This window comes from Triturus cristatus, chromosome 1_2 (genome assembly GCF_964204655.1).
Source record: "Triturus cristatus chromosome 1_2, aTriCri1.1, whole genome shotgun sequence".
Classification (NCBI taxonomy): Eukaryota; Metazoa; Chordata; class Amphibia; order Caudata; family Salamandridae; genus Triturus; species Triturus cristatus.
In genome coordinates, this window is record NC_140580.1 from 831235857 (window position 1) to 831251843 (window position 15987).

The window sequence follows — 15987 nt, forward strand, 5'->3', positions numbered from 1 at the left end:
CCTCCAACTCATTTTTAACCTCTCTAACTCCCCCGATTCTATTTCTAATTTCCAGTCGGTGATGGTCTTAATCAGGGACTGGATGTGCTTTAACCACCTCAAGCTCAACCCTGATAAGACCGAGCTTCTTCTCACTGGCGGCAAACTCAACCCTTGGTCCCCCTTCTTCTGGCCCCCCTCCTTTGGTCCCCCCCCCCCTTCTCCCTCTCCCGCCGTTAAGACATTGGGAATCACCCTCAACCAACAACTGACCCTACACTCTCAGATCAGCACAGTGGTCTCTTCCTGTTTTTTTACTTTGCGCACCATTTGCAAGATCTCATGTTTTTTTTCCTTTTCAGCCCTTAAATTGATCTTGATGGCTATGGTCCTTTCCCGGCTGTATTATGAGAATGCCCTACACAACGGCGCCCCCGCTTACGCCATCCGGAGGCTCCAACTGGTGCAAAACCAAGCTGCCCGCCTGGCCTATGGTTTACCCAAGTCACACCATACCACTCCCCTTCTCAGATCCCTCCATTGGCTCCCAATTAGAGAAAGGGCCCTCTTTAAGATGGGATGTATCACGCTCCAGGCTCTTGCGGGAACAGCCCCATCTTTTATCACGTCAAAAATCGTCCCCTACATCCCCAGCAGACAACTCCGATCCTCCTCTCTGTCCCTACTGGTGGTGCCCAGATTCAAGAAGAGCATAATGGGAGGCTCAATGTTCTCCGTTCTTGCTCCACAATTTTGGAATTCTCTACCTTTCCAAATGAGATCAACACCCTCGTACCTGGAGTTCCGGAGCACCCTGAAAACCAATTTGTTTGCACAGGTTTTTAAAATCTAAGCCGCATCACCCTCTCACTCAGGTATCATTTCCTCTACAGCGCCATGAAACCGCCTGGTGTCCGAGCGCTCAATTAATATTTTTAAATTCAAATTCAAAATTCCTTGGAACCCCTTCTGCCTTTCAATGAGGCCTTGACTGATGTCCTTCTGGGAACCTGGTCCAAACCCAGCACATGGGTTCCAATGAATAGGACAATCGCCTGCCGCAATCGCACTGCACTGGGCAACCCAAAATTCCTCACCAACCATCCTACCCCTGAGAGCATGGTGGCCCAAGCCTCTACCTTACAAGGCACGTTCCCTTCTGCACCCCGGACAGGGAATCCTAGAGGCTAGATAGTTGTGGCAAGAAGGTTTTTTCTTCCACCAACCTTGCATTGGGGTCGGTGAATACTGCATGCCGATTGGGCCACTACGCCCACTCTTTGTGGGAAAAGGTTGCGCAAGTGCTGCCTCAGGTCCCACAGGAGGCCCCGGCCATTCTCTCCCAAGCAGTATCAGACAGGAGAGATGCGGCTAACGTTCACCATTCGTTGTGGTTATGACACCACCGACTCGCTGAACAGAGCGACGTCATCGACAGTGGCTGTTTGACGCCATGCCAGGCTGAGAACTTCTGGCTTTTCTGGGGATGTCCAGGCTTCCCTTATGAACATGCCTTTCATGGTACCCATCTCTAAAGAGACCAGGCAGACATGACCTTAGAGTACTTTAAGGACTCATGGACAACAGCCAAGTACTTGGTACTCTCAGTGACCACCTGCCCCGCCTCCCAATCTGATTTTCGCCCCTTTGAGACTACCCCTCCCTCCATGCCTCCAACCTACGACCGACTGACGATAGACCACCTGAACTTGATTCAGGAGGAAGTCGGGACTCTCTTTCCAAGGGAGTCATAGAGTGGGTTCCGTCACAAGAAGTAGGCTGTGGTTGCTATTCCTGCTACTTTCTGCTCCTGAAAAAGGACTAGGCCCTTCATCCTCTTCTAGAACTGTGAGCCCTCTACTACTTCCTCAAAAAGGAAAAGTTAAAAATGCTCAGGTTCTGTCTGCCCTAGACCCCGGCGACTGGATATTGGTGCTGATCTTCAGGAACGCCTATTTTCACATTCTCGATCTGGCAGCCCATTGGTGTTACCTGCGGGTCACGGTTGACCATGAGCACATTCAGTTCACAGTGCTCCCCTTTGGCCTTACCAAGGCCCCGCGGGTGCTCACCAAGGTGATGGCGATGGCCGCAGCCCATCTGCGCAGATCAGGGGTGCCAGCCTTTCACTATCGCGACGACTGGCTACGACGATCCTCCTGCTTTCACTGTGGTTCACTATCAATGTGTCAAAGTCACACCTGACTCCCTCTCCGATGCTCCTTTTCATCAGAGTTGTTCTAGACACAGTGCAGTTTTAGGCCTATTCTCCTGAGCAACGAGTCCTAGATATCCAGTCTGATACCAATGTTTCATTCTCTATCCTGGGATTCAGTGAGACTGACTGAGGCTTCTGGCCTTCATGGCCTCCTGCATCTTGCTAGTGACACATGCCAGGTGGCATATGCAGGCTTTGCAGTGGAACCTGAAGTTCCAATGGGCGCAGCATCAAGGGAATCTCTCTGACATGGTCTGGGTCTTGGACAGAACTGCACAGGACCTGCAGTGGTAGCTGACCAACCACGATTGAGTTAGAGGCAGACCTCTCTCCCTTCGCCAACCAGATCACACAGTAGTGACAGATGTGTCACTCCTGGGATGGGGCAGCCATCTGGGAGAGATATGTCAGAGGATGAGCTCCGAGCACTTCGCTTGGCATTGAAAATGTTCTTCCTTCCATCAAGGGAAAACTGGTTCAGGTGTTCATGTGGTACTGCAACAAACAGGGTGCAGTGGAGTCGTAGACACTTTTGCCAAGAGGCCCTGCGTCTCTGGACATGGCTGGGACAGAAGAGCATATCCCTGGTAGTTCAACACCTGGCAGGTTCCCTGAACGCCAGGACGGACAAACTTGATACTCTTTCTGTTTCTCTCTCTCAAGTCCTTCTCTTTATTTTGACCTTTGTCCAGCAGGGCTCTTCTCTGGGCACCCTTAAAAGGGTATCTTTCGGCCCTGTCTGCCTTCTTGAGGCTGCCAGACCAACCCTCTTTATTTAAATCCTCTATTGTTAATAGATTTCTTGAAGGGCCTGTACATATCTTACCACCTGCCCCATTCATCGTGCCTCAGTGGAACCTTAATTTGGTTCTCACCTTCCTCATTTGTGCTCCGTTGCTACCCCTGCACAACTGCCCCCTCCAACTGCTTACCATCAGAACAGCCTTTTTGGTGGCTGTAACGTCTGCCAGGAGGGTGAGCGAATTGCTGGCTCTGTCATCTAGGCCTCCTTACCAGACATTCTTCCCTGAAAAGTTGGTGCTTTGCACAAGGGCCTCTTTCTTTCCGAAAGTAGAAAGACAATTCCACGTGGGGCAATCTGTCACCATGCCAACTTTCTATGCTCCTCCGCACCCCTCTAGAGAAGAGGAGTGACACCACCATCAGGACCCATAAAGAGCGTTGATGTTCTGCCTTGACCGCACTAAAGAGTTCTGGGTGGACGGCCAACTCTTTGTGTGGTACGTTTAATCAAGAAAGATTGCTCCGGACAGAAGAGGACTGTCTCGCAATGGGTCGTCCTCTACATCAAAATGTGATACGCTGTGGCCAAGAAACAGCCTCCCTAAGGCTTAAGATCTCATTCCTCCAGAGCTAAGGCTGCGACCACAGTGTTCCAACGTGGTGTTCCAGTGCTTGACATTTGTCACGCAGCAACATGGGCAATACTACACATGTTTACTAAGCACTACTGCCTGGACAGTCAAGTCCGCAGGGACGGCCTTTTGGCCTCTCTGTCCTGCAGGACTTCCTGGGCTAAACTTGTTCGCATCCCTCCTCCGAGGATGGTATTGCTTGGGTATCTATTCTAATTTAAGGAATCTGCGGCTATATGTTACTATCAAATGGACAAGTTACTTAACTTCGGTAACGCCTTATCTGGTAGAGACATGATCTAGATGTAGAATCCTTACCGACCCACCAATCCTCCCCGCACTACGGAGAGGTTTTTAGTGTCAGGGCTGATCGTTTAAGGGCCCTAGTTGTTCTAAACATTCCACTGTGAGTGCTCTTCATGGCCAGGCAATCCTGGTATGGAAAGTCATGAAAGGTAACGTATGTCAGCATGCTGAGGTGGCGCCTATATAGATTACTCGGATGACATGTGGAGCCGACCAACGCCACCTATCAGCGCGCAAGGGTGTTGCTCGAGCAAAGCCTGATGCCTGAGGAATTTTAAGGTAAGGAATCTGCGGCTAGATCATGTCTCTACCAGATAAGGCGTTAGTGCTTAATTGTAATATTCATATATTGAAATATAAAGCACTGAGTTTGAATTGTGTATATACAGCATAATGCTATATGTGATTTTGTAATCCCTACCACCTTTTAGAGTAAGCATTGTTTACTCAGTTTAAATTGCCCTTTACAGTGTTTAAACAGATTAACTTGATTGTCCAGTTGAAGTACAATAGTATTAGTGGCTCGGGGAAGAAGTGTTAAATGGCAGCACCAACACTGAACACTGCCCAGTAGCCACTGATGGTTCCAAATCTCCAAAGAAAAGGCCTCAGGCGGGGCAATCAAGAGTTCCATTTACGTAGCTGAACAGCATGTGCCGGAAGAGCAGCCATAGCAACCAAGTTTGTGCTATGTGAATACTTCTTCAGACATGCATATGTAAGACAGTGACAAAGCTCAGACTGTGAGGTTTGTGAAAAATTCACATATGAGACCCGCAGACAATGCAAATATTGGTTTCTGTATGCCTTGCCAGCTTACATATCAAGATAGTGGGCTCCGGAGTAACGTGCCAGGTCTGAACTCTATACCGATGAAGGTAGCAAAGAATATTAAGATTAAGCTCGTAAAAAACGTGACCCCCTAGTTGTTTCAGAAGGGAAGCTTATTAGACAGTGAAAGCCTTAAGTCAATCCCATTGTTATTCACACACCTCCCGAGACACTACAGCCCCAGAGCAGTGCAGCCCTACCAAGTCTTCTGCTTAGGCATAATTTATAAAAACACATTCTCAGACACAACCAACAGGTCTTTGGGAAGGAGCAGATCAGTCATGAAGAACTCCGCAACGTGCAAGGATTTGACTTGCACCCCACTGGAATTGATGCAACATTTGGCCTTCTAATAGTTTGTCTGCTCCACCATCTGCAAAAACCTAATTCGCAGATTTTGTTGAAAAACGTATAATGTTGGCTGTCAGAGATGATACCAAAGATCAGCATGAGCTAATCACATCTTTGGTAACCCGAAAGGATTTGGGGACAAAATCCTAAACAGAGGATCTTCGAAAAAGCACTCTGAACATTTTGAGCCCACTACTACTGAGGTGTTTGAAAGAGAAATATACAGTGAAGCAGTTTTCATTAGACTCAGAGGTGACATGTTCTTTTCTTAGTTTTATACAAGGGTGCCCACTCAAAGGAGAGAAAGATGGTGTGCAAGACTAATATAATTCTTTTGAGAAGACTGATGAGACCAGGAAGGTGTCTAGAAAGACTACTTAAGAGTCCCTTAAGAAGAAAATTTGTATAATGTTTCCGTATCTACCTCTGCTAACTAAGTGACATACAGTGCAATCATTGAAAAGCCTACTGTAAAAGAAAATACTGAGATAGGAGCAGATTGAGTGTAGGAAATTACCATTTTGTATAGATGTTCCCCCATATTTTTGCCCTATGATTTTGCTGGTTTTGCCTTTACCACTGTTAGCCAGTGGTAAAGTGCTACTGTGCCTCCTTTAAACATGATCAAATTGGCTTACTCCTAAAGGGGATATTTAACTTGCCTATACATACCAAGTATATTGTACACAGTATACCCAGGTGCCTGAATTAAATGAGTTAATTGCCGCTAGTGGCCTGCAGCACCCATTTTGCCATCGCTCTAATGGCAGTGCAAACATAGCCTAGGCCTAACCCTGTAGTCTAACTGTAACAGTGCAAAACATGCCCTGCAACCTGTCAAAGTAAACCCTTTTGACCGGTAAAACCTCCCTTTTAAATATTGATAAGTTACTCCAGTGGAAGCCTTGTAGCGCTCAAGGTAGTCTGAATAGTATTTAAAAGTAAGACATGCAGAAAGTTAATGTTACCGTGAGTCTACAGTGACAAGGCCATACGATCTATTTTCAATGTGCAAAACCACACTGCAGATTAAAATACTAATACTGTATTTCAGGAATGTGACAAGCTAGAAAGATAATTGAACAGCTGTTTTTAATATTTATTAAAAATCCAATTCCATGAAGTAGTATTTTAATGAATATTAAGAAAAAGTATCTTTTAGAAAGTTAGTTTTTCCCTGCCTGAAGTTCTTGGAAGTTAGTTCATTTACATTAGTTATCCAGCCTTGAATAGGTATGCATACAAAAGGGTGGCTTGAATGGGCAGAGCTGACTACTCTGAGTTTATTAGAATTCGCCAGTTAGGGGCTATGGGCCTCGTTTGTGACAACACAGTGTCTAATACTGCTTGATAGGTCTGTTGAGCCACCATTGAATCCAAATCAGTGGTGAAGTAGTATCTTTAATACATATGAGGGAAAAGCAACTTCCAGAAAGTTACCTTTTCCCTGCCTGAAGTTCATGGAGGCTAATTTGCATTAGTTCTCTAGCTTCTGCCAGCCAATGATTAGCCTTGAAACCTGTCAAAAAAGTGTGAATTGTGTAGTAATCACGCCACACTGGTATGATGTAAACCAAGTAGTTTTATTCACAGGTTGACAGGTAACATGTAGATCACCATAAACAGCAGTTGAAATCCTGTAAGCAGTCTATAGGTGATTATCAACAGCCCCACCAGGAGCAGCCTACTAGTTGCTCAGTCCCTCTCACTAACTGTCACTCCTCATCCGGTCACCCAGGCATTCTACTGAAGGTCCACTCACCAACATTCCATACAGAAGACACACACAGGCTGAGCAGCTAGAGCAGAGAAACATAGGGAATGAAACATCATGTAAGAACACTACATAGCTCTTCCCTTTTGAACAGAAGAATGAACAAAACCTATGCATAAACTATAAACATAAAAATACAGCAATAATAAATAGGCCACAACCCAAAGCTGAAGGAAACAAAGCCCACATCATAATAGAGGAAATTAACTATATGAAACAGAAGGGCTGGACCCAGGGATGACGGGAACACCGCACCACGAGAGGGAAAGGAACCAAAGACAAGAAGGAAAGATGGATACAGAAAACAGTACCCACCCCCCTCCTCAAATACGGAAAAATAAATATAGATAAAAAATGTCATGTGGAATAAAGGGACTAAAACCCAATATCCTGCCCCCACATAACCAAAGGACAACAATGTAAAACACGTGCGATCGTGTAGAGAGACAAGTATTGAGAACTAAAGGGACTAAAACCCAATGTCCTGCCCCCGCCATTAACAAGGGACAACCGTGTGAGCAGAATCAAGTTATGTGGACTAGAGGGACTAAAAACCCAATGTCCTGCCCCCCAGACTAAAATAAGGGACACCAATGTAAAATCAAATGTCCTCCCATGTAGGAAGACAAGTAATGTGGACAGAAGGGACTTAAACCCAACGTCCTGCCCCAAACTTAAATGAGGGACAACAATGTAAAATAAAATGTACTGTGAACAAAAGGGACTAACACCCAATGTCCTGCCCCAAACTTAAATGAGGGACAACAATGTAAAATAATTTGTATTGTGAACAAAAGGGACTAACACCCAATGTCCTGCCTCAAACTTAAATGTGGGACAACAATGTAAAATAATATGTATTGTGGACAAAAGGGACAACAACGTTAAATAGATGCTCCTCATGTAAAGGTTATGAAAAATGAAATTGTGTAAATTAAAACAGTACCCATACTCTTGTAAGGAACAGAGTATGGGAACCTAAACTTTGACATACAAAACAACTTTCCGACTAATAAACTTTAGGTCATGCGTTTGCCAATTCCGTCGCCAAAATTAATGTAGTAATCACGCCACGCTGGTATGATGTAAACCAAGTAGGTTTATTCACAGGTTGAAAGGTACATGTAGATCACCATAAACAGCATTATAAGTCCTGTAAGCAGTCTGTAGGTGATTATCAACAGCCCCACCAGGAGCAGCCGGCTAGCTGCTCAGCCACTCTCACCAACTGTCACTCCTCATCCAGTCACCCAGGCATTCTACCGAAGGTCCACTCACCAACATTCTATACAGAAGACACACACACATAGGCTGAGCAGCTAGAGCAGAGAAACATAGGGAATGAAACATCATGTAAGAACACTACATACCTCCCAGGAACAGACAATAGGCTGACTAGAGTGGGCAGAGATGACTTCTCTGATTTCAATATGCAGGAGAGGGGCTTTGGCCCTCTTTTTGACTGTATTGTATAAAATATCATTCTTGACAGGACTGTTGAACTACATGTAACACTTTGGGCACATTTGAAAGGGAGGGAACAGGATGACAAGGCAAGTCTTGTGTATCCACATTCTGGTTGCTGAAGGGCCCTACTTTTCTCCTACCTGACTTCTGTATCTGGGTTTGTTGTGGGTCCAGTACCCACTCCAAACTAGACTTTAGAGTTAGATGTGGGAGGAGACTAGAATTACCATAGTACACCCCCTACTTTCTCCCCAAACCCTCAGAGGCGAAGTTTAGTGTGGCCGGACGTTTGCTACCTTGAAAATGCGCTGACACATAGCATGGCAGGCCTGGTTGCAATAAGGCAAACAGGAACAGCTTCAAAAGTGAATAGGATTACCCCCAAGAACTTTTACCTGATTGTTTAGGGCATGCTGAGTAATATTTCCCAACCACTAGGTTGTGCCAGGCATAAATTCAGCACCTCCTGGCACCCCCCGTGGAAGACACTGTTTGGACCTGTAGATCAGATGAAGACCAGACCTGCTCTATGTGACTTTAGAGGAGGTATGAAGAAGTGGACGTATTCTAGTAAGATTTGGGATTAATTACTTGTCTGGCAATTTGACTTTATTTCAGTTTTGGTGCTGCATAACAACTTTACACATTGTCTGTCTGCTTTGTGCTAAAGCTACCAACTGGTTGCGCTCAGGTTAATTTAATTACTTTTTGGGTTCACCCTAATGACGGTTGTGATTATTTTTGGAGTGGATAGTAATCCACCCCCCAAATAATCCATTTTACTAGAACAAAGGAATGTGTTTCTTGGTAGATAAAATGCAGTACACATGCTGCAAGCAAACATCTGCCCATGCCAGCTTCTGATGAAACATGACAGTTTTCACATTTAATCCACATATGGAGGACTATCAACCTGCACCTCACAATCTCTTGTATGTCCTAAAGGGGTGCCACAAAAGCTGTCTGTTATTTTGATGACAGTATAAAAATAGTTATTAAATCCAAGGTTACAATTGGTCTGTCTCCAGATAGTCTTGCACATAAAATGCTTTAGACCAACCAGGTTGCACCACTTGTAAGGCATAAATACACGTCATGGGACAAGATGCATCGCTATGAAGAATATAGCACAACAAATGTTCCAAGAGGAAGAACAAATCATTGCAAATGCTAGGCTAAAGACAGGTATTGACCAAATTGATATATCAGCAATTACAAAGCTGCACTAGTCTTCTGAAGCCATTTCTATTGTATAATACTCAGCTTTCATCCATAAATAAAACTCCTAGTACTGAACACTGCTTTTCATGACATAACTCTAAGCTAGCAGGTCAATTATGTCATAGAAAAGTTTAAGAAAAAAAGTTAAACACCACCTTCTTTCTGAACCTTGGCCATTCATACTCCACACAAGAAAGGCAGTCAGTCCAGAAGACATCATGAGACACAAACACATTTATTTCTGTTATAATGGTAGTATTAATGACACTCACAAGATAGACAGTGACAACTGAACCATCCTTTTTCAGATTATCAACCACCGTAACCAGACAATGACAGAACATCAGAGTACTGCTCCTCATTCCCTTCTAGGCCACTAGCCTCCAAGACGGTTTGGAAAATAGACCACATACGTTACTGTGTGCTGGTGTGACCACTTTTTCTAAAATGTACAGGGCTACTGGGTAGGCCAAATCTACATATATGAGATAAACAAATCACTCCTTGTGCCAGCTCAAAATGGATTTTGAATGGTGCAGTCATCCCAGCAAATCTTATTTTATTATTATTATTATTCCCATTTATAAAGCGCACGGCTACTCCCAACGGGGGTGTCCCGGCGCTAGTAGCATCCAATTTTCAGTGTTTTCCTGAACAGTCTTTCTGTCTTGGCTTTCCTGATGTGTATCGGCATGGTGTTCCATAATGCAGCCGTTTTTACTGAGAATGAGCATCCACCGATTCTGGATGTTTTGAATCATGGGGTTACTAGCAGTTCCTGAAGGTTGGATCTTAGGGCCCTGGTCTGGGTGTATTTCTGTTTTCTTTTTATCAGATATTTTGGACCTTTCTCCCACAATGCCCTATATGCTAGGGTTAGAGCTTTAAATTCTATTCTTTTATTCACTGGTAACCAGTGCAGACTACGTAAATGGGGGGAGATATGGTGGCGTAGTGGAACGTTCCTGATCAACCTTGCAGCCGAGTTTTGGATGATCTGCAGTTTTCTGATTAGATATGTGGGTAGGCCCAAATACAAACTGTTGGCATAATCCAGTTGTGATGCGACCAGTGCATGCACCACCGTTTTCCTACAGTCCATCGGAAAATGAAGAAACCTGCATAGGGTTTTTAGTTTCCAAAAACACTGGGAGGAGACATGACTGACCTGAGCTTTACCGGTAAGTGCAGAGTCGAATTTAAAACCTATGTTTCTTGCAGGCTCTACAGGTACAGGGGGGGGATTAATCTCTACCGGCCACCATAGTTCTGCCCTAGGGGGATGCACCTGGTTGAAAAATAGCACCTCTGTTTTGTCATTATTCAATTTCAGATAGTTGCCTGTCATCCAAGATGAAATATTGAGCAGACACTGCCTGAAGTTAGAAAAGGCTACGTGTGTTCCGTAAAAGAAAACACCAGCTTGGTGTCATCAGCATAGGAGACAACCTTAACATCCCATTGTTCAACTAGAGAGGCCAGAGGGGCAAGGTAAACATTAAAAAGGGTCGGGCTCAAGGCTGATCCCTGTGGAACACCGCAGGTAAGTGGTTTTGACGATGAAATGTGGGGGCAGAGGGAAACATGTTGATATCGGTCCTCAAGAAGTGATTTAAACCAAGCAAGTACGGTTCCAGTCACTCCCATCATTTCAAGCCTTTTTAGCTGGATCCGGTGAGATACCGTGTCAAAGGCCGCGGAGAGATCCAGCAGCACCAGCATTGCACAGTTTCCCTGGTCAACTGTAGCGCGCACAGTCTCTGCCACCTCAAGCAGAGCTGTCTCTGTACTGTAGCCAGCCCTGAAACCTGACTGGGAGTCATGTAAGAGGTTATTTGACTCCAGGTAGGCCGATAGTTGTTTCTGGACCTCTTTTTCCAAAATTTTAGAAGGCACAGGGAGTAAAGAAATAGGTCTATAGTTTTTAAGTATCGCTGGATCGGCATCCTCCTTCTTAAGGATAGGTATTACATGTGCTGTTTTCCAAGACATAGAAAAGGAGCCCAAGCTCAAGGAGGAGTTCCAGATGGAATTTAAAATAGCGGAAGCATGAGGCTAGTATCTTAAAAAACCTGGCAGGGATCTATCGGCGAGCCTGATTTTATGTTCTTTAGGTCAGCCAGTGAGGCATCCAAACTAAAAGGGCAGAATTCTGACCAATTGTTGGATGGCTGAGAGGGACTAGGGGGCTTATCTGTCGGCTCAGACTGTGGAAAAGGGATAAATTGCCTGGATTTTCGCTTGGAAATAGCTGGCTAGGTCTTCACAGAGAGTTGCTGAGCGGGTAATTGAACTGTTTATTGCCAGTGGTTTGACAAATCCCTGCACTAAATTAAAAATCTCTTTGGTCGAGTAATTGGAAGATTTAATGTGTTCTGCTATGGAGTCCCTGATAGTATTGCATTTGAGTTTCTGGATTTTTTTTAACACTATTTTATATATGCTTTTTTTCTGCAATGTCATAATTTTTCCTCCATAAGCGCTCAAGTTTTTTGCATGCACTTTTACATGCCCGGAGTTCCGTGGAAAACCAGGGGGCAGAGGGTTTATTCCTGGCTTGTTTTATGGGCTTCATAGGGCTAGTTTTATCCAGCGCTGATGTGACCCAGCGGTTAAAGGTAGAGTCGTCCTGACTGGGGTCGCCTGTTAGGTTAGCAGGGGGAGTCAGTAATTCTGCTTCTAAAAATTCTAATTCAAGTTTTTTCCAATTTCCTCTAGTCTCATAGGTTAGGTCACCCTGCTTATGACCAAGGATGTGAGTCAGATTAAAAGGTACAAGTCGGTGATCTGACCAGGTTAGCTGAAGAGGTGTTTTGACCGGTAGAGATCGATCATTTGTAAAAATTAAGCTCAGTATATGTCCTGCTTCATGTGTAGATAGTGTAACTTTTTGGGTTAGGTTTAACCCTTGGAGAGTATCTGCCATTTTGGAGGCGAGGGGGCATTTTTCATTGTCCATATGGACATTGAAATCACCTAATACAGTGAAATTGGCATACCTCAGTGAGAGATCTGCTATATTGTCATATAGATCAATAAGGTGAGCTGCCGGCGAGTTTGGTGGTCTATATGCTAATATTCTGGTAAAGGATGAGGTGGGTGAGAATTTTATGCAGTACAATAGGGCCTCAATTGACCCTACGTGCTCTATTTCTTTGTGTGTAATCGTCCAGTCCTCCCTCAGAATTATCTCAAGTCCCCCTCCAAGTCTGTTGTTTTCCCTGTTAAGCACTATCCTGTATCCCTGTGGGATCGCCAAGGATATGTCAGGGTTGTTACTATCTGTTAGCCAGGTTTCCGTTAGGAACATTACATCCCAATGCTCAGAGTCAAGGGCAAGCGGACGTCTTCTGCATGTTTGGGAAGGGATCTGCAGTTGACTAGACAGGCTTTATAGGTGCACTTTTTAGTGGCTGCAGTTCCCTTAGTGCGTGTCGTGTGAAACTTAAAGGAGGAGAATTTGCAATCCCCCAAGAATTCCGTACCAAGATCAAGGTATGATGGGTTAGAACATCTATGTGGCCTCAGGGCCTTTAATTGTTCGGCAGACCATATTGTTCTGGGCCGAGGTGTGGGGTCGAAACGGGCAGCATGGCTGGCGCTGGCCGCGTTCCAGACATGGACGGGTGCTGACGGGCTTGCCTTAGGCGCGCTCTGGTATTGCTTTATTTGGACTGTGCAGCGGTAACAACTAGCCCACTCACCAGCCGGAAGCCGAGGTCACAGGAAGTGAGGAGACGTAGGAAGCCCAGTGAACACCCTCCGTTCAATCGGCACTTGCCGCGACTGACCAGGGTGCGGGCGGTGATTTAGGTAAGTTTTTGGCAATTCAAGTACACAAAATACACAATGTTAAAATCACTACTTAAAATAGGCGCAGTTAAAAGTACAGCAAACGCTATCCGCAGTATCCCTACCGCAACTGAGTCCGCGTCTGTACTAGTAACGCTTTATATGGGCTGTGCAGCTGGAACAACTAACCTGCTCACCAGCCGGAAGCCGAGGTCACAGGAAGTGAGGACACATAGGTAGCCCAGTGAACACCCTCTGTTCAATCGGCACTTGCCGCGACGGACCTGGGTGCGGGCGGTGATTTAGGTAAGTTTTTGGCAATACAAGTACACAAAATACACAATGTTAAAATCACTACTTAAAATAGGCGCAGTTAAAAGTACAGCAAACGCTATCTGCAGTATCCCTACCGCATTTTCCAGATTTACGGACCTGACTGATGGGTATTTTCATCCCATTATTCTGTGTTTGGTAATGTGTTACTATACATTGGCAATGAAATGGTGCTAAGAGTAAGATTTAGTGAGTAACTCCACAGACATGAATCGGGGACTCCTAGTCAGTAATATGTTTTATATCACCCAACACTTGTGGGGTGCCTTCTCTCTTCAGGACTGTGGCTCTGGGAACAATATAGACACACTTGATGTAGTCTAGACTTCTAGTAGAATGTACTTTGAATTTCTGTCCATTCTTGCTCAAACTGTACACCCCTCTGCTCCTAGTCTGGCACTGTCCACTCATTCTAAACCCAGTTATTTACAGAGAAACCATGTTGTACATCTGTGCTGTGTGTTATCCTACCATGGACAAAACAGATTTTCACCAGTTAGAAGTCGTTAGCTTGTATTTTAACCACATTTATGAATTCTTCAGAGCATTCTGAAACTAGTGCTTTCTTCACTTACTTTTTCAGAGCTGTGTCCTGAGTGCCGGGAAGGTTTGCTTTGTCAGCAACAGAGGGACATGCGCGAGTATGCTCAGGCCACCATTTACGTCCATAAAGTGGTCGAAAATCAAAAGGTACCATTTTTCTTGCTTTTTTTGTCCTCATCTAATAATTTTCCACCACTGTGTAACTAATATTTTGCTGTATAGTGTATGGCGTAATTTATGTGATGTGTGGCTAAAGGCATACAGGAATGTAAGGCAATATACAATTACAATTGGAAACTATCTTGCTGATCACCTTACTTTTCATTAAAATAGAGCATAGCTTGCAGCTGCACTGATCTTGCTGAGCTCAGTTAAGTAATTGAACAAGCACATAGGCTTTGCAGTTTCAGTGAACCAAACTAGCCCGTAGATTTATAATCATTAGCACAAAATTGTTGTGTCCACTTTCTGGATACCTGGCAGTAGAAAACCAGACAGTTGTGTTGCCTATTTTTTTCATACTGTCAGAGACTTTGGCTAAAAAAGTTTTGCACACACTTGAAGTCAAGAGAACACTGATGTACTGCATTGCCAGAACTAAATCCATATGTAGGACCAAGGAACTTCTAGTTGCCTTTGCAAAACCTCATACAGGCAAGCCATTCCAAGGTTGTATTGCCAAATGGATTGTTAGTGTATACAAATGAGCTTTGTTAAGGCTAAGCATAGATTACACATAATCCCTCACACACATTCCACTTGTAAGAAGGCAACTACTGTGGCCTTCTTTGGGAATATTTTCACCTTCGTCATATATAAATCTACTACCTGGTCAACACCAAACACATTCACCTAAAACTACTGTGTGGGCATTCAAGCCTGCCAAGAGGCTATAGTTGCCCAAACAATTTTGAGAAGTCTTTTTCAGACATCTGTTCCATTCGCTCGCTAGCCACCACTTAGGGGATGTACTGCTTTACAGTATATGCAGAGCATGTATATCTTTGACGACACCTGCAACTATCAGAAAATGTTATCCTGTAATCAGCTTGTACTGCTCTAGATACACAGGTGCCCTCCATCCTTCTCGGAAAGAGGAGATGATCCAACAACTTTCCCACATTTTGTGTCACTTCACCATGCACAGCACGTATATTCTTTGTCCCTGTACATTGTGGGCTGCAGGAAGAGCCATGTAGTGTTGGACTGGCATGTTTGCAAGTTGTTTTTCTACAAAGAAGTCTTTTAAGTCACATGGAATATAGTGACTACTCCCCTAGGTGGTAATGTGCATAGGAGCTGATTTGGTGTTAGATTGTTTTTTCTGCCATCGGTTTCAGACGTGCACGGCTGGGGCTCTGAGTTCGGCGCATTTCGATGCTTCCGTTTAGACTCAGCCTGTCTATTCTAAGACTACGATATCTGGAAACAACTTTCGTTGTCCTTTTATCCAAAATGCATACAAGCTGATGTAACAGATATCCTTTAAAAAAGAAAAGAAAAAAAAAGCTCAGCTGCACTGACCACCACAAGGTGTGGCCCACCTTTGCCTTTCTCCTGACCATGACGGCACTGTGTTCAAGGTTGGCCTGATCTTCCATTCTAAGAAATCTCATTGATATCCGCAGGAGAGATGGTGTGCGCACCTCAAGATGCAGATACAGCGTTCTGATGACACCTCCAACATCTTCGGGGATCAGTCTTCCCCCAACATAGAGGAAGTCAAAGAGGCCAGCCTCTCAGGTGTTCTGCTCCACCAACCGTCATCCACCCCAGAGGCCATCTTCCCCTCTGGC

At 44.7% G+C, this 15987-nt stretch overlaps 1 protein-coding gene across 2 annotated transcripts in view; it reads left to right on the top strand.

Annotated features, from left to right (window-relative positions):
- Positions 1-15987, top strand: part of USP48 (ubiquitin specific peptidase 48) — a 782973-nt gene that overhangs the window by 610665 nt on the left and 156321 nt on the right. For both annotated transcript variants that reach the window (XM_085608904.1, XM_085608905.1), the window contains exon 21: positions 14232-14338. In XM_085608904.1, coding sequence (XP_085465030.1) covers positions 14232-14338 — 107 coding nt within the window. The remainder of the gene's footprint in view (positions 1-14231; positions 14339-15987) is intronic.